The 24,008-nt window shown below is 42.3% G+C and overlaps 3 protein-coding genes across 11 annotated transcripts in view; 1 reads left to right on the top strand and 2 right to left on the bottom strand.

Annotated features, from left to right (window-relative positions):
• septin8a (septin 8a) overlaps positions 1 to 1,863 on the bottom strand; it is a 40,760-nt gene extending 38,897 nt beyond the window's left edge. Inside the window, exon 1 of one of the 3 annotated variants that reach the window (XM_084940667.1) lies at positions 1,639 to 1,863. In XM_084940667.1, coding sequence (XP_084796793.1) covers positions 1,639 to 1,668 — 30 coding nt within the window. In that variant the 5' untranslated portion in view covers positions 1,669 to 1,863. The remainder of the gene's footprint in view (positions 1 to 1,638) is intronic. The other 2 variants (XM_084940669.1, XM_084940668.1) reach the window with 2 other exon arrangements.
• A 2,074-nt stretch (positions 1,864 to 3,937) lies between these two features.
• On the top strand, positions 3,938 to 6,838 carry sowahaa (sosondowah ankyrin repeat domain family member Aa). Its single transcript, XM_084941281.1, has one exon. The coding sequence runs from the start codon at positions 4,086 to 4,088 to the stop codon at positions 5,565 to 5,567; it is 1,482 nt and encodes a 493-aa protein (XP_084797407.1). The 5' UTR covers positions 3,938 to 4,085; the 3' UTR covers positions 5,568 to 6,838.
• A 4,967-nt stretch (positions 6,839 to 11,805) lies between these two features.
• Positions 11,806 to 24,008, bottom strand: part of shroom1 (shroom family member 1) — a 33,320-nt gene continuing 21,117 nt past the window's right edge. For 6 of the 7 annotated variants that reach the window (XM_084940665.1, XM_084940659.1, XM_084940664.1 and 3 more), the window contains 8 exons: positions 19,865 to 22,781; positions 19,589 to 19,775; positions 19,264 to 19,316; positions 18,067 to 18,687; positions 17,293 to 17,883; positions 16,627 to 16,729; positions 15,722 to 15,994; positions 11,806 to 14,342 (listed from right to left, as the gene is read on the bottom strand). In XM_084940665.1, coding sequence (XP_084796791.1) covers positions 14,088 to 14,342; positions 15,722 to 15,994; positions 16,627 to 16,729; positions 17,293 to 17,883; positions 18,067 to 18,687; positions 19,264 to 19,316; positions 19,589 to 19,775; positions 19,865 to 22,569 — 4,788 coding nt within the window. In that variant the 5' untranslated portion in view covers positions 22,570 to 22,781 and the 3' untranslated portion in view covers positions 11,806 to 14,087. The remainder of the gene's footprint in view (positions 14,343 to 15,721; positions 15,995 to 16,626; positions 16,730 to 17,292; positions 17,884 to 18,066; positions 18,688 to 19,263; positions 19,317 to 19,588; positions 19,776 to 19,864; positions 22,782 to 24,008) is intronic. The other variant, XM_084940666.1, reaches the window with a different exon arrangement.

Genomic DNA, 24,008 nt, shown 5'->3' with positions numbered 1-24,008 from the left:
CATCTCTTGGCTTTAAGCACTTTATGGAGCTAATTTCATTTCACGCATGCAGTCCTCACGGGAGAGACAATACTCTTCAGGGTCAGTAAGCACTGTGCCTCCTGAATGTGCTCGGGCTTTTTATTTTTTTTAATTGCATCCAAATGAAAATGAACATCATTATTTTTATGCTACACACTCTAATGCAATCAATAATTGAGAACGACACACATTGTTAGGCAGTTGGCTTGTATTGATCACTTCATGTGGATCCGGCCTAGAAAGTTATCCCAGCGCTACAGGCTCCACCGGATGGGGCTGACGTGGAAAAACAATCCAACCAAGCACACATCTCTATCAATAGCTGGGTGTAATTAAACAGTACTCCCTTTACACAAACTGCCAGGCCAGCAGGTCAGTTTGTTCAATGTGGTCTCACTTAGTTCAGGATGTTAGACAGCTGCGTTGCTGCCAACGCCGGCCTGTTTCGCTGCATTCTCAGCATTTTTCTCATTAATCAATCCTCTAAATTTCGTATTCCAGATGAGACATTTTGGAAACTTCCACTGGGCTCTGAGCCCCCATTCCTGGATACCTTCCTAATTTAAGAAATGCGAGGAGTGCAATATCCTCTCTTTATTTCTGGATCCTCTCCTTTTCTTCGCAGACATGTGTTGCATCAATAAGTGGTAGGAGTGGCCGGGAGTGTGTCCTTAATCTCTTTATCCCTGCAAGTCAGCTCTGCTTACAGCCTAACACAGAGATCTTTTCAAGCATCTGCCAAAAAAGTTAATCACCTTCTCCCATTCATTTGCCACTTTACTACAACAACATCATCACCATTATTACTAACATCATTCATACACTCACCTATTCTTTGTCATGTGACTTTGTGGGAATTTACAGAGAATTTTCAGGTATGTTTTGCGACACTTCACTGTACCTACAGAGTCACACCTGAATGACAACATGGCATGTTACTATGGATGTAATCCAGGATGCATTCCACCCTCAACTGATACTACTCTGCCCAGCCTGCTACTGTGCCACTGTACAAAGCAGTATCATGAACTGACATACCCATGGCTGTAAACATAACATTTTGAGTCTAAGGAAAAAAAACACAAGTGTATTTATTACTCATCACTGCGATTAATACACCTAAAGGAGTCTTCAAGTGGTAATTTTATCCACTGGCTAGCCAGTGTACATGCCTAACTGTGATTCTCCATGGCGGTTGCAATGTTTGTTTCCTTAATTTCTAACAATCTCAACAGTAAATAGTTTAATGTTTCCATACGCTACACCCATATATTCAGCAACGCGTCCACGCGTGTAAACGCAACCGAAGAGAAAAAAAATGCATTACACGGCACGACATTAAAAATAGTCAGCTACTGTAGCGTACTTAATTTCCCCATAACTGGGAAAAACACAGTCACCATCACCGAAATCACTCCCACCATCTCGCCTGAGCCCACAGTCCAGGCTCCAAAAGCGGGGGAGGCTTAGCTACATACATACCCACACATAGACAGCAGCTAACACACACTTTTACTAATCACAGCCAAGTGTGCCCGTAGCTGCACTTGCAATGTTTACTGCTCCTAGAAAACAGAGAGGAAAAAAAACAAGGAGCTCCGGATAGCATTTGCTTACCGAAAACACGTCAACGTCCGTGGCAGCCATGGTGCGGAATGTATGGTGTTGGTGTGCTGAAGCAGACCGAGCAGAGGCGAAAGGGAGCAGCCCTTGTGTCTCCGTACTAGCCTGCTAAACTACTGACTGAGCCGAGCTGACAGTGATAGGAAGAGAGGGACACAAGGCGGAGAGGAGCTGCTGAACTGGGCAGGGAGGGCGCTAAGCTAGGCGACGAGAGGACTCCCTGCTACTTCGGTTCTGCTTCGCTCAGACACGCTACAGTTTTTCATTCGCTTTTAAAACGGTACTAGTGTAAAAGAACAACAGTTATTTTTTTCTTTTTTTATAAACTAATTTATATATAAGCGAAAGGGTGAGAGAGTCGGTTATTACAGTACTTAACGGCTGTTTGACGGAGCACTGTTTGCGCATGCGTACGCACATTCCACATTTTTATACATTTTGGCTGTTTTCACATAAAGAAAGCTATTTTTAAGTAGCTTTTCATTATATTGATTATCAAAGTGAACTACAAAAGATGGTTGCTATGTAGTTTTTATTAAGCACTAAAGAGTTTCCAGGCGATATAAGAATAAATATTTATACCTAAGTTAAAGTCGAGCGTGAACTATCCCAAGTATAGTTGACATCTTTGGTTGTGACATATACTTTTTCAATATGGCCAGCTTTCTCAATCGCTGCAGGAATGTCATGTTGCACATTCTGCAAGCCAGGACAGGAGCGAGCAGCAGAAATATGTGTCAGTCAGAGATGGATATCATTTAAAAAAAAATACCCAATCATTTGGATGCCAGTCAAAACATGGCATTCATATTTAAATTAAGCTAATTAGGTCAGAGATTGAGTTTACTAGAATGCAGATCAGCCAATCAGAGAGTTGGAGCAATCCGTCACGTGATGTCGCGATTTTCAATATTTTTCTGTGTTATCTGTCACGCAAAAAAAAAAATAGAATATGTATCTTGTATGTGTGTATATCAAACTGGCTTTATTCCAGATAAATGAATGGTATTACTATCATGAGTAAGAGCAGTGGTTAAGTTATAAGATACCGTTGCAATAATTAGGATTTCCAAAGAACTAAGTGGCAAACCTCCAGTACTCAAAAGTCAAGCTCACACATGCCACAAACTGCAGTTCTTCTAATGGCCACTTGCAGCTCGCTCGATGAGTAAGTCAGTCTGTATTAATTACAATCTTGATGTTAAAGTGCCCAACTTTATCAGGAGAAATAGAAGGAAGGTCAGAAAGAGTTGCACTGTGTCTTTGAGGATCTCAAGAGCACATACTGGAAGAATTAAAAGAAGTTAAAGTGACTAAGCGGCATTTTAAAAGGCTGGTACAAAAAGGCTTTTGGCCTCTATGGATAGTGCCCCCCTTCATTGGGGAGATGCATAACTCATCCATGTGGATACTGGAGTTAAGTGTGTGGCTGTCTGATTGGTTAATGCTAACTGAATGCTCACACAACATGACTGACCAGTTGTAATGTTTATTCTGGAACAACATTATGATGAAGATATAAGATATATAAGATAGGAACAAAACTAACCTGGCAATATCAAATAGTATGTGGTGAAATTATCTGACAAATACTATGGCTCGCTGCGAGGTACAGACTATCAAACAAGGCTTTGGTTCAGTTTTGTGGAGTAAAATTGCAGCAATTTATTAGCCCGATGGAGTCAACAAGATAGGATGGCCACAACAGCCACAGCCACAACAATGATGCTTCCAATCAGATGGGTGAGGTCACGGTTGCTATGTCCATCTTTTATTTACAGTCAGTGATGGTAACAGATTATATAACCTATATGACATTTTCAAAATACAAAAAAGAAATAATGAGCCCACATTTCATTATAAAATATATGTAACTAGGTTGTAACCACAATGATTTATTACTTTAATAAATTTATTGATTTATTTAATTATTTATTAATCATTATTATGATTAATATTATTTAAAGTGTAATATTTTCAATGTTTCAGTGTTGAAGTATAACCCTTGCATATAAAGTATAATCCTTATTACAAACATTTCATGTTTGTGAGTACAGTACCTACATTTCAACACCTCATGTGAGCCTAATCCAATATTTTTTAGCCTAATTACCAAATATTTTCTCCTTATCATTTATATGTACTTGTAGCCTACGAATAGGAACAAAGTGATGTTTTTTGTTTTATTTTACTGAGGTCTACATTGTTGATTTACCGAAATTTTTGAGCATAAGAATGTTGAACTACTTTGCTCATAGTAAAATATGTACATACATTATTCAAATTGTCCACGTCCTCACTTTCCCCGGAAAGAGCCTCCTCCAGGTGTGGGGAGGAGAGGGAGCGTCCAGGTAAAGCGGTCTGTACCGTCACACGGATAAAGGTGTAACACACCGCGCAGCTGTAAGGAGCTTTCGCTTTTTTCTTTTACAGCGCTAATAATGATTTTGACACAAGAATCCATCCTGTCTTTGCTGGTAGCGGAGGGTGGAAGAGTGAAGAAATCCGACCTGGTTGATAAGTTCAGAGGGTCGGTGGACACTGCGGATCCCGAAGAAAGAGAACGGAATAGGGAGCTTTTCAAGACTTTTGTCAACAATGTAGCGTTTGTGAAAGAAATCGACGGCGAACGGTATGTTGTCCTGCGGAAAACCTATCAGCATTTGTTGGAAGGTCCAAAGATCCATGTGGAAAAGCCTGAAAATGAAAAGATCCCGCTGACAGGTGAGCAGCAGCGCCCACCTGCGCAGGCTGGAAGCTCTGAGGATCAGGGAGGTGTACAATCAGCTGTTACTGAACCTGATCAGGAAGAGGCAAGTGAAAGTAGTGACCATCCCACAGAACTGCTTTCTCCCATACAGATGGCACTGCAAAGGAGTAAATTTGCAAGTGTACGACTTAAAAGGTCGCTGAATGTTGATGTCCAGCTGCAGGATAGAAAGGGAATTAACTGCTCAAATGCGCCTGTAAAGAGCAAGCCATATGCCTTGCCTCTGAGGATGCCCCCCAGCGCCACTAAAGTGGAGATCCACAAACTTAAGCCTGACCCAGATGAACCCGAAGAACACCCAAAAACAGATGCTTTCAGGGACAAGAGAAACAAACTTAACCCTGACCCAGATGAACCCGAAGAACACCCAAAAACGGATGCTTTCAGGGACAAGAGAAGAATGCCTTCGGCGGAGAGGGGCGGCAGCACCGGCTCACCCCAACTAAGGAGGGCAGCGAAGAGCACCAAGGCATCAGAGGAGCACAAAGACACCAGGATTCCCTCTATGTTTCCCCTGGAGCACTCAGAGCATCAGTGGCTCGTCAACTGCGCCGCCGGCCACTGGAGCCAGGTTTACGGCCTGCTGCTCAGAGACAACCAGCTGGCCGAGAAGAAGGACTTCATATCAGGGTTCACTGCTCTGCACTGGGCAGCCAAAACTGGGAACAGCGACATGCTTGTGAAGATTATCGAAAAAGCCAGGCAAGGAGGGGTTCACGTTGACATCAATGCAAAAACACACGGGGGATACACTCCTTTGCACATTGCTGCATTGCATGACAAGCAATATATCATTGGCATACTGGTGAAGGAGTACGAAGCCAACATAAGCATCAGGGACAACTATGGCAAGAAGGCCTACCACTATCTCCACAAAGACGTTTCTGAGTCTGTGAGAGAGATGCTTTGTAAGCCCAAACCCCAGCCGGCACAGGACAGGGCCCTGCATGAGAAAGAGGAGTTGGATTTGTTCCCGGATCTCTCCAAAGGCCTGCATTCAATAAGCCGCCTCTTTCAACCAAACGTGACAGGCTACAAAAAGAAGCACAAGCAGCGGCCGGGGCTGTACTCCCTGAACAACGACCCCATCGAAGAGGGAGAAGACAGCGGCGCCGGCTTCAGGCACAGGCCCATGTCAGATGTTTTTATGTGAAAGCAAAGCTCTTCCCTGACGGAAAACACACCAATGACCTTCAAAGGATTTGGTTAATGCTCTCTTTTTTATTTTTAGCCTACTTTCTGCAGTTATTATTGGAGATAATGATACAAAAAACATGTGGAGGGATTCTATAGAAACACAATTTAAGTGGTTAAGATCAAAGAGAAAAGATTTAAAAAACCTCGAGGTCAGCAGAAGCTGTGTGTGACGTTACCTGCATGAGGTGAATGTCAGACAATGGTGGCTCCTGTGAGTCATCTTATTACTCACACAAGTGTGGGCTTTTGTAGGTGTGGCCCCTTTAGTCTGTCTGTTTTCAATTGAACTGAGCTTTAAAGTTGTACAGAGAATTTTCTACTGAGTCATTTCAATTAAGACCAAAGCATCATCACCTGAGAGGAATCTGCGTGTTCAGCAAACTGGTAATAAGGACTAATGTATAATATCACAGCATTACAGTCACAGGAGTTAGCATGTGGAACAATTGTACAGACAAAGTGGAAAAAAATAGTACATCACTACATAACTTCACAGACCAGCTGAAAAACAACAAACTGAATGAATATAGGATATGTTCCTCTCGGTGATTGAGTTGTTTCATTGTGTTCTTATGAAGACTTGTCTTCATTTTTGTTGTTTAAGGTGAGAATAACCCTCTTTTTTTGTAAAAAAGGAGTAGGTCTCAATAAGTGTTTAACTTCTAAATACACCCATTGAGGTGTAGTATGTATATAGTATGTAAAATTTAAGATGATTTCATATTGTGTTTATATATCACACATAGAGTGTTAGGATGGTACTTAAATTTTTCCTGTTTTTTCTTCTGTTTATGTTTTTTATATGAATACTATAGCCAGAATTAACTAAACAAAAATAAATGTAGTGGTTTAGACCAGTTTTCCAGTTCATGCCATTAAAAAAATTAAGGTGTCTGTTTATGTAATCGAGCTTCCATGGCCGATAAGTCGTGCCATGAATTCTCTTCCACTGTGATGTCGAACGGGCTGTTTTTCTTTTAACCACCGACTTTAATCTGGTTGATCTTCTTTTGTTTTTGTCAAAGTACCCGTTCTTATTCTTCTTTTGATTTCAAACTAAAGCGTACATACCGACAGGAAGTGAATGCAGAATAAAGACATTCTGTTACTCATTTACTGAGATCAAGACTTGACTTGCTCTGTGTTTTCATTTATGAGCAAGAAATGCAGTGCAGTGATCTCACAAAGCAGGCATGCGCAAACAGGAAAAAAAAAGAGGAGGTGTTAATTTATAGGGGAATTAAACTTCCAGTAGAGAAAAATATAATTGTTTTGGAAAGAAGAGACTTAAATATTTGTGCCTCTGAGGGCAGGTTTAGAAGACTAAGCTATTCACTGCTTCACTTTAAAATAGATTAATTATTAAAGGCTGTGAAGCATTAAAAAATTCCCCCGAAGGAAGCCGACTCTGGATTTCACTGTAACATAATCAAATTTATAACAAAACAAAAAAAAAAAGGGGGGGGGGGGTACAACTTGTATCATTCATTAAGGCCACACAGGTGCTCCATAAATCATTAATGCCCCTGTATTTGCCAAGTAATTCTCCAGGCTTGGCTACATCTCCTGACTTGTCGAGACAGCTGTGATTAAGCCAGGTAAGCATCTGGCATTGAATGTGTGTGGCTGAAAGATCAGAACGAGCTTTGCATACACTTAACTCTGCGTGTGCTGCAAACTGGAGGTAAACGAGAGGCAGGTGAGAGCGGGAAGAAATAGCAACATTTAGAAATAGTAGGCCAGCTCACTATCCCGCTGTTCGCCTGCCCTTGACTCGTCTCCCTCTGCTTCTTGCGTGTCTCGTTATGTCACTTTCCCAGAAGCGTACATTGTTTGTACGTCAAGATGATGTTTCATCTCAGAGCCTCTGGGCTTTATTAAGCAAATGTTCTTTTCTGTGGCTGCTGCGGGGAGGAAAGCCAACACGGGTTCAGAGAGCTAGGAGAGTCAGCACATAGAGCTGATGTCAAACTGTTAATGCACATAAACATATGAGTGTTTAAGGATTAAACTGTACCATAGAGAGCAATCAGAGCAATCCATAATTAAATGTTGTCCTAGTAATGTTATACTGTTACAAGCCTAAAAGTGCACTACTGTAGCAAACCATAAAGGAAAAAAAACACTATCTGACAGCAAATTCGTAACGGAATAGTTTGGTACTCACACTCACTGGGCACTTCATTAGGCACTGTTCAAATCCTTGTTAACTTTTTACATGTTTTTAATGTAAACAAGCATTAACACAAATGTCTAATTAGCCAATCATTTGGCTGCAACTCAGTGTTTTTAGGCATGTAGACACGGTTCAAGAGGACCTGCCAAGGTTCAAACGGAGCATCAGAATGGAGAAGAAAGGTGATTTATGTGAGTGACTTTGAACAGAGTGTGGTTATGGATGTTTCAAGTATTTAAAAAAACTCCTGATCTTCTGGTATTTTTGCCACACTACCATGTTTATGGAGAATGGCAATGGAAAAAAAGAGAAAACATCCAGTGAGCAGCAGTTCTCTGGGTGAAAATATCTCACTGATGCCAGAAGTCAGAGGAGAATGGCCAGACTGCTTCAAGCTGATGAGAAGGAAACAGTAACTGAAATGACCACTCTTAAGAACCAAAGTATGCAGGAGAGCATCTCTGAAAGCACGACATGTCAAACATCAAAGCAGAAGAGCACACTGTGTGACGCTTTTTCAGATAAGAACAGGAAACCTATCTACAATGCGTGTGGGCTCACCAAAACTGGATAATAAAATCAGTGTAAACAGCATGAAAGCATGGATCCATCCGGCCTTGTATCAGCAGTTGAGACTGCTGGTGGTAATGATATTATAATATTTTCTTGGTACACTTTGGGCCTCTTAGAAACTACCACATTTCTTTAAGTTAGCTTTAATAGGTTATCAATGTGTTATTAAATGGAAACAGGCCACTTTGCAGCTCTGTTTCCTGCTTATTACATAGAAACTACCAGGTATTCCCAGGTAATAATCACACTTCTTTAAGTGTGCTTTAATAGGTTATTCACCCTACCTTATATTGTAAGGTAGACTCTACAATAATATGACAGAGAAAACAATCATATGACCCCCTATGAGCAAATGGTTTGGCGACAGTGGGAAGGAAAACCGAACTTTTAACAGGAAGAAACCTCCAGCAGAACCAGGCTGAGGGAGGGGCGGCCATCAGCTGTGACCGGTTGGGGACCCACCTTCTGGTGCTTCCTGCAGGATAGTGCACCATGTCAAAAAATTCAAATAATCTCAAACTGATTTGGTGAACATGACAATGACTTGACTGTACTGGTGTCCACTCACTAGATTTCAATCCAACAGAGCACCTGTGAGGTGTGGCAGATCAGGAAATTCACATCATAGATGTGCAGCTGTTAAGTCTGCAGTAAGTGTGTGATGCTATTGTGTCAACATAGACCAAAATCTGTGAGCAATGTTTCCAGCACCTTGTTGAATCTGTGCCTTGGAGACCAAGGCAGCTCTAAAGGCAAATAGGGGGTCCAGCCTACTTCTAGTAGGTGTATTGCACACAACCCACATTTCTAATGTCTGTAATTTTAGCAGTAAATTTAATAAAACAACACAAATCAGTCTGTCAGTCTGCCCCAGGGCAGCTGTGGCTACAACTGTAGCTTGCCTCCACCAGTGTGTGAATGTGAGAGTGAATGAATAGTGGAATTGTAAAGCGCTTTGAGGTTCTCAAAAAGCGCTTATATAAATGCAATCCATTATTATTATTATTATTATTATTACAAATGACGCCTGCCAACACCCCCCTTAGTCACATAAAGTGCACATTTATTTCTCTGCATTATGTAATGACTCCTAACAATGTAAGGCAGTGCACCACGGCAGTCTTGCAATATTTATTATGGCCCATAATGTTTGACTTTTTTTCATTGCATTGTTGGAAATGTGTAAATCCTGGTAAAATCATAGTTATGTAACATTATGCTGAGAGCTGTCTGTAAGGTGCTCTGTAGATCGAACCACCTCTCAGCAGTCCAGTAATACTGACCTCAATGCTAAAACATATAAATGAAAGAACACCTCTGTGACGGTGTCAACGAAATGTATTTATAGATATCATTAAAGCATTTATGGCAGACCAGGTGTACCTAATAAAGTGGATACTGAGTATATTGAGAAAGGCCTGGCATTCATATTGTACACTGTTCAGCAGGAATATATAGTGGCAATAAATCATAGCCATATACCATTTTACCGCAGCCTAGTTAGACTGAGACCAAGCCTTTGTTAGTTTTCATAACTGAGGTGAGTAATGACTGCCAGAAGGTGGAGGCCAACACAAGGTGTGCTGACATTCCTGAGGGCAGAGGGTTCAGAGTTCAGGTTGAAAAGTGAGCTTTAAAACCACTAATCTGAGCTCCTGGCAGAGACATCACTGAGTCACCCACTTTGATAAAGAATCCTCCTCACCTCCTGCAGGCACTGTGTCTTCTGGTCATTTTAACACAGTTATTTGGTTACATAAAGGGGGGGGGGGGGGGGGGGGGGGGGGGTTGTGGAATATATGCTTGAGTTTTCTGTTTCCCCACATTGCTGTGGATACAGTGGGTGATTATCAGCAGCAAGGCTCTTCATTATCTGGCGCTGTGACAGAACTGCTGCTGCTGCTGTGTTTCACCATGCTATATCCTCCCATTTGCTGTCTGGAGTATATCTTTATACTGTCTCTGTAATGATGCTAAACCAAATTGCCATGCAATCAGCGTCTTGGAAACAAGATCTCGCTTGTTTAGGATGCTCAGAGTTGTGTTGTATGACACCGCTGCTTCTCTGGGATTCTGTTTTGTTTTGTTTTTGTTGGTTTGCAAAGTACTCCAAGTGCTGCGTGGCGTCTCTTCTCGTCCACCTGGGGATTTCTCTGCCACTTTCCAAAACAAAACCAACCATTTCTTTGCTCATTTCATTTTGTGTCTCTTAATAAGCATGTGCTGACATCCTCGAAGGCATCCCACTGACTAAACAAATGGGAGCAGCGAGGCCTGAAAGACACGAGAGGCGGAAGACAGCATCAGTTAGTGTTACTTTGAAACCACACAGTCTTTATTCAATCAATTAAATAGGATTATATTTCTGTTAATCTTCCTGTTGATTTTGGTCCAGACTTTCATGTCATTTGGTATACCTTATATCTGTTTGTTAACACGATTATATAACCAAAGTGAGATACACGACACAACCTCAGTGCATTTAGATATGATCAAGCAGACCAGCTGAAGTTCAAACTGAGCATCAGAATGACGAAGAAAGGTGATATAAGTGATTTAGGTGATTTAACAGAAAATACTGGATATTTTCGTTCCCTGGGTGAAAATATCTTGTTGATGCCATAGTTTAGAGAATGGCCTTCGAGCTGATAGGAAGCCAGTTATGGAGAAGAGCATCTCTGAATGCACAGTATGTCCAGTCTTGAAGCAACTGCATTATAGCAGAAGAAGGTCACACCAGTTGCCACTGTTATCAGCTAAAAACAAACACTGAGGCTTCAAATCCCAGCCTCACTGGAAAAATGCCACGTGGTCCGATGAGCATCAATTTCATTCAGATAGTGTAATCAGAAGTTGGTGTAAAGGCCATAAAAGCATGAATAAATCCTGCTTTGTATCAAAGGTTCAGGCTGCTAGTGGTGGTTTAAAGGTGTGGGGGATATTTTTGGCACAGTATTATAGCTGACCATGCTGAAATTATTCCACGAAGAATTAAAGCAGTTCTGAAAGGCAACAGGGGGCCAACCTGCTACTAGCAACAAATAAAGTGTCAAGTGAATGTAGTGCACATTAATAAAAAATGTATTTTAAAAAATATTTAGTTTACATGCATAGATGATGTATGTATTATCTCCACAATATCATTTTTTAATTAAAAAAAAATGCAGATTAAGAACAAAACAGGCTCACAGGAAGTTCTCTGCTAGGAAAATTTGGACTTTCAGAAACAATGTGTTGATCTGCCTGTAGAGGGCAGAGGCGAGCTCTGATTTGAAAGCCCAAACAGGATATCAAATTTGTGAAATAATGAGATAAAATGTTATGTCTGTACTGGTCTCCCACAGTGAATCCTGCAATGGTAGCACCAACCTTAAATCCTATCTTTTTGCATTCCTAGACAAATATGCCATTATTTGCTTTGAGGGGGGAAAAAACAAAGGAGGAATGAGTGTGAGCTTAATTTATTCACAATATTACAAACATGATGGAATTTGGAACTCCAAACAGGCACAAAACAGCAACTCTTGACAGAAAACAGGTGTGAGACATGCCAGAAGAGGTGGGTTTACAAATGTCTGCTGCTGGCAGTCGGGACTCACTGAAATGTCTTTGCTTCTCTTGGCTTTAACACAAATTCTCCTCGTATCAGTGTCACAAATCTGCAGTTTTTGGATCAAACCCGCCTTTTCCTTCAGCTAAACACAGCTGTGATTGAAAGAGAGAAACAAGCAGTGACTCAGGAAACCGCGCACACGTACAGTAGCAAAAACCAACATTTATCCGCGTGCAGCCAAGGGTCTTCTGTTTCTCCAAAAATGCCGGTCTTTTGGATTCTTTAGGAATTCCAGCAGGCTGAACGGAACGGCATGCAGCCTCTCCAGCCTTGCGTCAGCACAAAGGCCAAAACAAGCATACGTTTGTTTAGCAAACTGAAGCGGTCAGAGTCATAAATCTCCAGAGAAATGTTTCAGGGGTGGTGGCCAAGGTGGAAAAACTGTTTACCACAAAAACATGGAAATATTTATCCAAGGTAAAAGGGCACGTAGTTACTAAGAAAAACACTTTTTATTTACTTTTTTAAATTTTTGAGACTGCTACTGCGTCTTTGTGGTCGTTATTCCATAAATATAACATACATAACCCACAAGCGATACAGTGTGGATGTATATATATATATATATTTTAGCCAGCAGGTTCATCTTCACAGGAGTTTTGCTGAAAGTTAACACGGCAAATACCAAAAGGAGTTCTGTCTTTCTGTTCAACACATACACACACACACGCAGACAGACACACACACAAGCACGCGCGCGCACACACTGCGTATACAGTGATGATCAGCAACATTAAACAGCTCTCAAAAGTGTTGGACTGAAGGTTCTGTGAGAACAGAAATGTAAAAAACTATGAAAACTAGCTGACAGATTTTAATGGGGAAACAGTGGTGCAGTTAAAGGTGAGTGGATGTGCGGGTAAAGTGTGTTTGTACTTTCAGAAACAGCCTTTAACTTAAGAGAAGTGTGTAAAATGAAACAAGCATCACGTGTTTCTAGAGGGGGCTACTTTGTGGAGGTAGAGAACAGGAAACCAGTCTAAGACGCCTGAATTGAAGATTGCGAATTTTTCTCATTAAAAAACTTAAAACAAAAGGCATTTCAAGTATCAAGAATTGGCTATGTGACAAAAGGACATTGGGGAGCAAAGTACTCAGTGATATAATTGTTGCTTATGTGTAATCTGCTTTTAAGAGGCTTAGCACCTCCGTATGAAGAACTATTCCAGTATAAATCATCAAGGCTTTAATGAAATTAACTGGAAAAGAATTTGTACACAATTTTTCATGCTGATTGATGCGCTCGTGTACCTTTTAAAAAAGATCACTTCAACATTCCTATTTAAAACGAACCTGAAACAGGAAGAAATATTGTTTAAATGGATGGAGTAAGGCTTCCACTTGAAATGATCTTGAATCTGATTTGAAGAAATGTGCATTTAGGTTTTTTTTTTTTACAAAGTGCTTTTTTCCATTCACCTATTTTTTTTTTGGTTTTTAGTGCCTTCATTTGAAACACATTTAAAAATAAGAACATTAAAAAAAGATTAAATCTTCTACATCTATTGTACATTTTTACTGATATGATACAGTACATCGCTCTCTTTCAGACTGCTTTCTTTCGCTGGCGTCCTCCCGCTGCTCAAATACAATCTTAAAGCTTATAGTAGGTTTCCACAGGTGCAGATACAGGGCTGAAGCACTAATTAAAAGTGAAGGGAGGGTTTCTGCATTGCTAAAAAGTGTCCCCACAGCAGCTCTAATGGAAAGTGTTCCACAGCTTCAGCTATCATCAAGGCACACAGAAAAACCCCCAAACAAAAACAGTTCACTCCTGTTCGAAGTAAAAGATGTACCGTAGTGGGACAAGCCTGGAAACAGTGGTGGGCGGAGTCAGTGAGCATTTATGAGTCTCAGCAGATGACAGGAAGGTAAGCAACTTCAGTCATTACTGCTCACCTCATGCACTGCCTATATAAACAAATAGAAGAGGGGTATCGTGGGTCTTGCTGTAGCTCTGCTAAACTCTTTTCAATGACCAAAACAGCCATGACAGAGTGCAAAGGGTTGCAGAGACCAGCTGGACCTCTACAAAGCCAACATGTCTCTACATGTCTCATTTTGAAGAAGCCATCCTCATTTTAGGTAAGCGAAGCAAATCCAAAACTTCCCCCTCACAGATCCAGGCTGCCGGTAAGGGCCTCCAGCTGCTCCTCTCCCAGCCTCTGCTTCTCCTCCAGGTCCTTTTGCCGGATGAGCAGCGACGCCTTGGTCTGGACGAAGCGCCGGTAGTCCTGTAGTTGTTCAGCAGACAGCTGGCGTGACAGGAAGGTGGAGACGAGGTTTTCTCTGCGATCCAAGTTATCCTTCAGATCTTTGGCATCCTCCCTCTGTTTGCATAGCAGACGATGGCGACTGTCCAGAGATTGCTGCGTGGAAACGCGAAGAGAAAAAATGATAAATTCTAAGGGATAGAGTTAACGGCTACATTTCCTCTCTATTAGACACATGTTCATAACCAAAATAAATCCCTAAGACAATCATGTGACATTTTGTCCCATATCTCATATGGGGTGTTTTTATAAGTGACAGGAGATAAAGAGGAGTGAAAGTTGCGCGATTATGTTTCAAACAGCTACAGGACAGAGGGTGCAGTGTTTCCTTGTGTCAACAGAGGGCAGGGTAGTTACAAATGTCATCGAAACTGGGTTGGAGTTTCGATGAGTCAGTGTAAATACCAGTGTTGCTGATAACAGCGAGAAAACAAATGAGCCCTCTACCAAGCCCTCAGTATGCAGCACGCTCAGCGCTGCTATTACAGAGCACAGGGCTAACAAAGAGCCTTTTCAGGGGAAAATCTGGAAGTCTAATGCATCCATGCAAACATACAAAAAATTATGCTGGAAACACTGAAACAGGTTATTCAGAGAGGGCAAGAAAGCACAGGCAGAACTCGTGTTACACCTGTGACGTGGCCACTGGATTAATGATTAATTAAGAGAGCGCGGAAATTATTTAGGAGAAGAAATTTGCAACATGAAAACTCTTTTAAGTGAAGCCCCTATCAAAGTGTGATCCATCAAATTAATCTTCAAACATTTGATAAGCTGAAAAGTGGCAATTAAGCCCAGATAAACCCAGCAGCATTTTTTAAATTCCACAAAGTGAGAAACCTTGACTCCATTACAGCTGCCCTTCAACTTTTCCCCAAGTGGTGTGTTTGCTGTTCTAAAGTAAACAGAACAAGAGTATAGCTGAGGGCATGGGAGCAGCTGCACACTTCTAACACTCGCTCTCCGTGGTCTTTTTGCCAGGAGCTTCTAATGAGCCACAGTGTATATTGAGATCCTTAAGCTTAGTGACGTAGCATTTCTCCCAGGAGCACTCGCTGACAGTATGCTTTTACTCACATGATTTAGTGTTTATGTGTAAACAGCATCAGCGTGTGAATGGCATCAAAATACATTGAGCACATGCTGGTGTATTTGAGAGAGTTCATTAAAAAATTATTAAATTATTTTAATTTTTTTTAAATTATATGTGTTATGTAATGTGAATGACTGTTATGTGTTCATGAAAATCCAAATCTGAGTCAAAACAAAGGCAAAAACAGATGCTGTAAGAAGGATTGAGTGATTGTGGGTTTTCTTTGCAGAAACTTGGAGAATTTTGGAGAGTTTTCAAAACAATCCCTGGTAAACAATTATGTAACGCTAATTAAAAATACTAAATTAATTATCCAGCGTTATTTTCACAATAGTTGGCATGCAGAATCAGCCAGTCAGAGTCAATGTTTCAGGTTCCCCACCTTCTCCTCAGCATCAGTGTTCTCATCCACGGTGCTCAGGGCGTTCTGTACCCTGGCCAGCCGAGCAGACAGGCACAGCAGCAGACTGACCACCCGCTCCAGGTCACCTATGAACAGGTTGTACCTCTCCAGTTCCACGGGGAGACAGCGCTCACGGACAAGCACCTGTAGCGCTTCCCCGCGGGCTGTGTTCTCCTGAACCTCTACCTGGAGGGCTCCACGCGTCTCTTCATAAGAGCGCAGACGGTCCTCGATGTACGAAGCCAACAAACGCTGAAAGGAACAAAGAGAAGAGTTTGAGACGCTTTAGATAAATGAGATGTGGTGAAAAAAAGCTGGATATAAACCAGTTAAAAATATGTTTTTTTTTTACATTTGCTGCCATGGAACCATGCCATGAAGGTATACTGTACTAGCAGTGAGTGTGCATGGCAGCAAGGAACAGGGGGGAGTTGCTTGCTAAGCCAAACATTAGACAAGAGGGAGACACTGATAAGAGGCAGACAGTATATCATGTGATAAGAGACAGAACTATTGCTGCTTGAATAGTCCACTTAAGGCCAAATAGCTTACAGATGGTATCAATATGAAATCACCAGAGGCTCTGGTTTAAAAATTAAAACTGAATGAGGCCACAGTTCAAACTGTTCACATAAAAGCAGTGCTCATTCTGTCTGGCTTTCACTCATTTAACAAAGCAGTGATTTGAGACATACAGAGTATTTTTACCCATAAAGCAGACAGACCTTTGGTCTCATAGGGATGTCTTGAATGTTTTTCAACTAATGAATTATTTCTTCTTACTTTGGTGAGGAATTTTAATGTTGAAAAAACAATTAAGCTATACTTGCTCTGTAATGCACGTTGAACTAAACTACTCACTATTTGCATAAAATGATGATTACCTTCTTCTCTGTGATGTCACTTTTGCTTTGCAGGTCTGCTGATTTCTCACTGTCGGGAGCAGGGGGACAGGGAGAGGCTTCAGACCCTTCCACTGTTTCAGCACTGCAATGAAATTTGGTTATGTTAAAACAACTTGATTCCTGCTGTCACAATATAGACATGCTCAAATGACATGTTTGTTTCAGCTAGGCCACATTTTAACAGCAACACAGAGTTAACTGAGCAAAGTCCAAATGTTTTCTGCATATTTAAATACTCTGAAATGCATCTGCACATTCTCTTTGTATCTGAAGTGTGCTTACATTAGCAGAAATAGAAGTGCATGCACAGCAGTAAGCAAATATACAGGTGTGTCTGTGCATGAGATGTTACACAAGATAACAGAAGCACCAGTGGAGCTCAGTTCGTTAGCCAGTTTAAACTAGTGTCAAATTTCATGGAAACCCATCAAACTAGAAATCCTAATTACCTGAGTGCTGCACACCATTGGAAACTCTAGCTTGGCTATTATTATCCATTCTTTACGTTAACTGCTTCTTCTTCAGGAGTGAAGAAGACCTCCAGCACAATTTCTATTTTCCACGAGTGTAATAGTCATTCCATCTGCTTTGTTTACCACTGCTGAGTTTACCTGAAGTGTTTTCTTCTGGCACATGAACATTTACCTTTCTGCTGCTCCATTCTGCTCTTGTTTCTTCTTGTAGTGCTCCTCCATGAGCAGTGTGTCCTCCGACAGCAGCTGCTCCATCAGCATGAGCGCTGTCTTACGATTGGTCAGTGGATAGAGCACTCTAGCTAATGTCTGGTCGGCTCCGACAACTGCTTCTACAAGCTCCTCCCACTTAGGTCTCTCAGCAGGTGTCTCCTGGCCCTCCGTCTCTCCCTCTGGTGTTCCCCTTTCCTCCATCTCCTGGTTTTCTCCCACATTCTCATCTTCCATTACCGGATCTTTCTCCTCATCCACCTGATGACTGATGTCTTCGTCGGAGACCGACGTGCAGGGAGACACAGAGGTTTCACTCATCTGCTTTAGAGGGACTGCACTAGTGGAGTCGAAAACACTGTCAGTCAGAGGTGTAGTCTTGACTTCCTCTTTGACCTCTTCTTCTGGTGACAGAATCCAGAGCAAAGGATCTGTGGTGACGCCACAGCTCAGAGACACCTCATGGTTTGAATCAGGTGGCTGGCCATTACTGCTTGGTTCATTCACCGACTGCTCCCTCTCTGATTCAGTCACAGAAGATGTGCTGCCTCTGCTGGAAGTCAAGAAAAATCACGATAAAGATTTACACCTGATGAAATTTGCAAAATCTTTTTTTGATGTAATGTTTCCTGTTACTGATTAATTCAAATGAGGAAGAAACTGGCACATTTAATTAGCACTTTTTTTCTCCCCAAAATGGAAACATTACCTATTTTCACATGGGGTCTAATCTTACCTGGACCTGTTTTCAAAAGGAAGCTTTGTCTGAGTGGGGGTGGACGCAGTGGATTTAATCTCCCTCTCAGTGATCTCTTCACCTCCAGGGGACGGTGGGTTTGAGGAAGTCTCACTAGGCGGTCTGCTAGACCTGCATTCATCTGTGACAGGGCCATGAGATCCAGGACTCGCAGGATGAACCTTGGCTTGAGAAGGGGAAGAGGAGGAGATAGGGGAGATTGATCCACTTGAGTTCCTTGATCTGACTGTAGCATCCTCCTTTGAGTTCTCCTTCAACAGGGCTTTCCTCTGGGTTTGGTTTTGTGACTGTCCCTGAGTGTGCTTCTGACCAACAATCTCTGGCTCTTTTCCTGTTTTCTCCGAAACACTTTGTTTCTTCCTCCTTCTTTCCTGCCCCTGGGCTTCTCTTTCATCAGAAAAGTCTGGTCGTCCCATCCCACTCGATTGCCTCAACAGCTGATCCAGCTGTTCAGAACTTTTACTCAGGGCTGACACCTTTGTCACCTGGGATACCCCAAGCTCTTCCATGGATTTTCCCCTCTGTGACGGTACACGGACCTGGTGATGGTCCACAGGAGCTGACTTTCTCGAGGATTCCTTAATGGCAATCTTCTCAGAACTAAAATAAGAACAGAATCAGACATAAAGATTCATGGCAACTGTAAGTTACTTTGGAGCAGAAACCCTTGCAATGACGTGTACCCCGCAGGGGCCAACACAAAGAGAGAAGAGCAACCATTCACACCTAAAGTAATTTTGAATCACCAATTAACCTAACCCTACCAGCTGCAGTACCCAAAGAGAACCCACGCAGACATGGGGATGTCTGATTCGAACCTCTCGCAACAGTCCTAGCCACTGTGCCACTATATTACCTGAACATGAATCATTTCTAGAAAATAAAAATATCAATGTTCAAAACAGGAGACTCAAAGTTGAAATCAACATAATTTCAAGAAGTAGGCTAACTCATTGAAACTGGTTCAGTCCATTACTCTTCTTTTACGGTCCATGTGTAAATCTTTTGAAAGGAATGTCGGTGAGCTGGAGGAAGTTGGTGTTGACTTTCCAGCACCACAATGAAACAAGTTGAACTTTATAGTCTGTGCCACAGTGCACACATCACTGACCTAATACTTCTCTGACCTAAAACCCAATAAAAGTGTCCCAAATTATCTGCAGCACTGGTACATACCTGCTGGTCTCCATAGTATTAGCTGGTAGTAGATCCTCCTCATATTCATTTGCCTGCAGACCCAAAAAAAGAACAAAAACACTGAATTTAATTTGTACTGGTGTCAGAAATTACTACACTGCCAAGTGAACATGACCTGAAATATTTTGCTTTAATTTTAATTTTGTATTATTTACGTTGCTGCTTTTTAAATGCAATACAGACTCTAAATTAATTAACTATATCAGTGAAAGGAAATCTACAGGTGACTTTAGTAAGGAATGTCATATTAAGGATACATCTAAGGGCTTTTTAATGATATTGCAACTAATTTGGCCTGCTTTACCTCAAGTGTGTGCGGTGTGGATGTGGAACGGTTCCTAAGGAAACTGGGTGGTTCTGGCTGGTCCAAGAGACTCTCTGCTGATGCAGACTTTCCCTGAGAAGGACCTTGGCTCTCTCTCCATCTGGACTGATTTTGCTGGCCACTATATTGGCCTGAACAGGACTGTGCTGAGAAGAACTGTGCATACCTGTTTTGTGAAAATTAAACAGAATACTTTAAATGCTTGATTTAATCCACACTACAAAGGCAGAACCAAAAGAAGCTTCTCAGCTGTACCTGATCGAGCTGGTGGAGGAATCGAGGATTCGGCCTGCAGAGTGGGGTCTGTTAAGCTTCTTCTTTGTATTTTTAGCTTCATAATTCCCCGATAGAGACCTGGGACCTGGCCAGTCAAATGGTTTCTCCCCAAGAGAGTGCCTCTGTCTGGGTGGAGGTGGTATCTGAGACGTTGGTTGCTGGGGTTCGGCCGCTTTATGGCCCGTCTTACGCTCCATGTAATCCACCAGAGCCTGATGTCGCAGATGTTTTAGGTTTGTCTTCGAGGTGCTCGAGGTTGAAAGAGCTCGACCTCTTGTCTCAAACATCTTCCTCCGTGCTTCAACCAATCCCTGCTCTTCTTGCGGCACCTGCTCCTCTCCCTCATTTTGATCCACAAACAGGTCGTCGCTTTCATTGCCAAATGAGCGGCAGGCTGAGTGGTGTGGGCCACCGCCGAGGTGGTTGAGTTTCTCTGGCTCCGAGTAAGACATCTTCTTCTGCTCAGGAGTCAGTCTCTTTCTGCTTCCAATTCGTGCCACCTGTGGCTGGGCAACATTTGTTGGCCTCCCACTTTCATTTTCATGCTTTTTGCCAATCTCCATGTGATCGCTGATGTCTTCTTCTTTTATGCTCCCCTTCTCCATCCCTTCTGAAGTGACAGAAGGAGTGAGCGTGTCGCTAGAAGTCTCTGAGTCCTGTGAGGAAGAGAAACGATGAATCACTCCAGGCCTCAGCTCTGGCTTTTCCCTGATCCGGTGTGGCCACGACAGCTGCAGGTCCCTCCTTTTAAATGACGTCTCCCTCAGAACTTTTGATTGAGCATCTTTCAGCTTCTCTTTGTAGTACTTTTTAAATGAGTCATCCAAGGTGTTACAGGCAACTGAAATATCATCACCTCTATTATTCTTGCTAATGTCGCCCTGTGGAGGTGTCTCACTGTCATTTACTGGCACATCACCTTGGCCTGTTTTGTTTAAGACTGTTTCCTTGCCTTTTATACTGATCCCAGGCTCATTCTTGGGCTGTAATGCTGCTCTGCTGGCACCAGTGAGGTGGTACAGAAGCGGGGTTGTTTCCTTGTTTATCCTCTCACTTGCAACATCCCCTAAGGGCTGCCATTTCCCTCTCTTTGCATGATCGTCTCTCTTGTGGTGGTTGGACTGCTCATTGCTAATCAGTGATGTATCCTCCATTGTTGGTGAGGCTGATTGTGAGCAGCTTCTTTCGGGACCACAATAAAATATAGGGTTGCTGGCAGTGTGCCGGCCAATTTCTCGATTCTGCACTGTGTCGATTTCTTCTAAGGCCTCGAAGCTTCGCGAGGACTGCGTCAGCTTAAAGGACGGTCTAAGTTGCTCCCGACTCTCAGAGATCATATCTTTTCCTGGGGTAACAGAAGTGAAAACATCATTTTCATCTAGAATTGTACCACTGGAAGAGCGAGAAGTCTCTTGGAGAGGTCTAAACAAATTGTCCATTGTGCTGTGGCATCTTTCTCTTAGCTTGTGCGTCTCCAACACAGTAGAGACTTCACTTCCAGCCTCAGAACCACAAACAGAAAGAGAGTGTGTCTTCAAACCAGACTCAGACAGCTTACACACTCCAGTGACAAAGTAGTATTGACCCTTGTGCTGAATGCTGCTGCCGCTGATAAGACTCTGATCATTACTCCCCCAGGGGCTGGCAGCTCGGGCTGGCTCTGAACCAAGCCATTCGTAAGCAGAATGCGCCCTTTTGCGCTGACTTTCAAGATGGCGCTTACTAGCTTTGCTATAATGGTCTCCATTACATCCACCAGTGCTCGGGGGCTTTTTGGCTGGCAGGTGGTCAGGCTGACTTGTGCCTCGAGGAATAGATCGGCTTAGATTGTTTGCTGACTTCTGCTGCTCAGAGGCAGCTTTGTTCTCTTTGATGGATAGGTATTCTGGGTTCAGTGGCAGCCTGGTCTGATCATTAGGCTGGAGGTGGGGTCGGTAGCTTGGTGGCACCTGTGCCTGTGGCTGCTGCTGTTGAGAGCCTCTCCAAACTGGGTATACTGGGTCAGAAGTGAAGTCCGAGTTGCTCGTATCAGCATTAGCTGTCTCAGGTTTTGTGGCATTTAGATCATGGTGCTGCCGAACTTGGGGTCTGGCCTTCTGATAAGGCTGCTGGAGCTGAAATTCAGCATTATTATGATGGATGTTTTCAAAGTTTTTAGTAGCTATAAAACTATCCAGGCGTGCTGGAACTGGAGGAGGACGGACAGGAGGGACAGCACTTTGGGCTGAATTCCCCAAATGCATCTCTCTTTTTGAGAGTGCTTTGTTGTTGGTATGGACACTGTTACTGCCATTGTAGTTAAGGTGGTTTACATTAGTGTTAGTTTTGTTGCGGTACTCCTGGGTGATAGATTCAACTGAGCGATAGAGCTGGTCCATGGTCTTTGAGTCAGACTGCAGAACCTGGGTCGGATGGTAAATGGACTTTACATACTTAAGATCAGCATAGTGGCTGAAGGAGTTTGGCTGAAGGTCCTCTGGAAGAAAGGGAGATGGATAGTCTGGGGCAGTGGAACCACCAGAGAAGGAGCTATAGGCAGAGTCTCCTTTGCCGTGTTGGTGGTGTGCAAGTTGGTCGACGATGCTACTGCTGGACTTGGCTGGGGAAAGCCGGCTGACAGGCATGCTCAGAGGATGCAGATCCACGTTGCTCATTCTCTCAAAGTGGAAGTTGTAGGAATCCATGGAGGACTGGGGCGAATGGCAGGAAGGGAAGGGCAGAATCTGTAGATATGGTGTACGTGTATGAGCGCTGATGCATGTGTCTTCCTTGTGGTTGAAACTGGGAAAATTACCACAAACACATCTGCACCAGGTTGTCCGTCACGTTGGTTACTATTTAGGTCATTTTCCTGCCTTCTTTTTCCGTAGTCAGAGCCCCATGAAACAGTCTGCTCCTGGTGAAGAAAACACAAACACAGCACAGGCCTGAAAACTCAACTTAGGCTTAATGTTTCAGGACAAACGTGGTACAAATGACTGCTCAAGAGTGAAGTGGTTTGAGAAAATATGTGCTCAGACAGCTACAAGCAGTAAAAGGCTGATATGACTATTTATTAGCTTTGGGTAGTTTTCACAAACACCCCATCTCATAGCTGTTAAACTGCTTTGCAAGGCATGGCACGCAAGTTTGTTGTAAATTATCAACATGGCATGTCCTGTGGCTGAAAACTACACAAACAACAACACTGGAAAATGAAAGAAAACCACCTTCACCCAGACTGTAGAGCATGTTTGTGAAAATGCATGTTTTTGCAAGGTGCCTTCTGCTTAGCTATGCCAGGGGAGCAGGGAGGGTGTCAGAAAACAGTAAGTCAACAGTGAAAAATATTTGCTTTGCTTTAGCATTTCTAGGTCAAATTCCTCTGTTGGGAAATTCTGCGTGATCCCTTATAAGATGTAAAGACAAATTATACACCGGTTCACTGATTTAGTATTTGTTTTCTTCTAGCAGAGAGCTAAGAGCATCAGGTTTAAAGTGTTCATGTTGTTCACATTAGGCTTACAGGCAAATAACATTAATATTTTTTTATTATTAATGTGAGATAGTATTTTGTAATCAAAAGCAAACTAAAACAGTATCAATCAAACAGGTTTAGATAGTTAAAGTACACTCCCTTTAACACAATTACACCTTTGTCTGCCTCAACATGTACTCAAAATTAACACTATTATGTGAGCAAGACAAGTTTCGTGCCATTTTTTTTTTTGTTTTAGGGTTCTTACAGTTCACGCCAGCTTGGTTTTGTGGGTCAGTGCAGTTAACCACCTGTTGAAGAGGTCTGCCGTTTTGCATCAATAAGACCTCTAATTAAGTTCCCTGAGACTAGCAGAGCACATTGCAGCACACTCATGAAAAAATGTCAGGAATTTCATATAGAAGAACAGAAGCACCTGAGGATTAGTCATGTGACAGGTGTATAATGCATTGTTATACACAAGTGGCTCATAAAAACATTTGTTTTCCTCTTATTCACTGCACACCGCAGTATTTGATTTATGTATTTGTTTTGTCAAATGACTGTCTAAAATATGATATGTTAAGAGCAACATAATAATCAATGATCAATGCACTATTTAATTATAAAAAGATCACTATCCTCTCCTTCAATGTAAATCTAAAT

The sequence above is a fragment of the Perissodus microlepis genome, chromosome 10 (assembly GCF_051167445.1).
Source record: "Perissodus microlepis isolate ML-2025 ecotype Zambia chromosome 10, ASM5116744v1, whole genome shotgun sequence".
Classification (NCBI taxonomy): domain Eukaryota; kingdom Metazoa; phylum Chordata; class Actinopteri; order Cichliformes; family Cichlidae; genus Perissodus; species Perissodus microlepis.
This window is presented reverse-complemented; position numbering and strand designations above follow the sequence as displayed.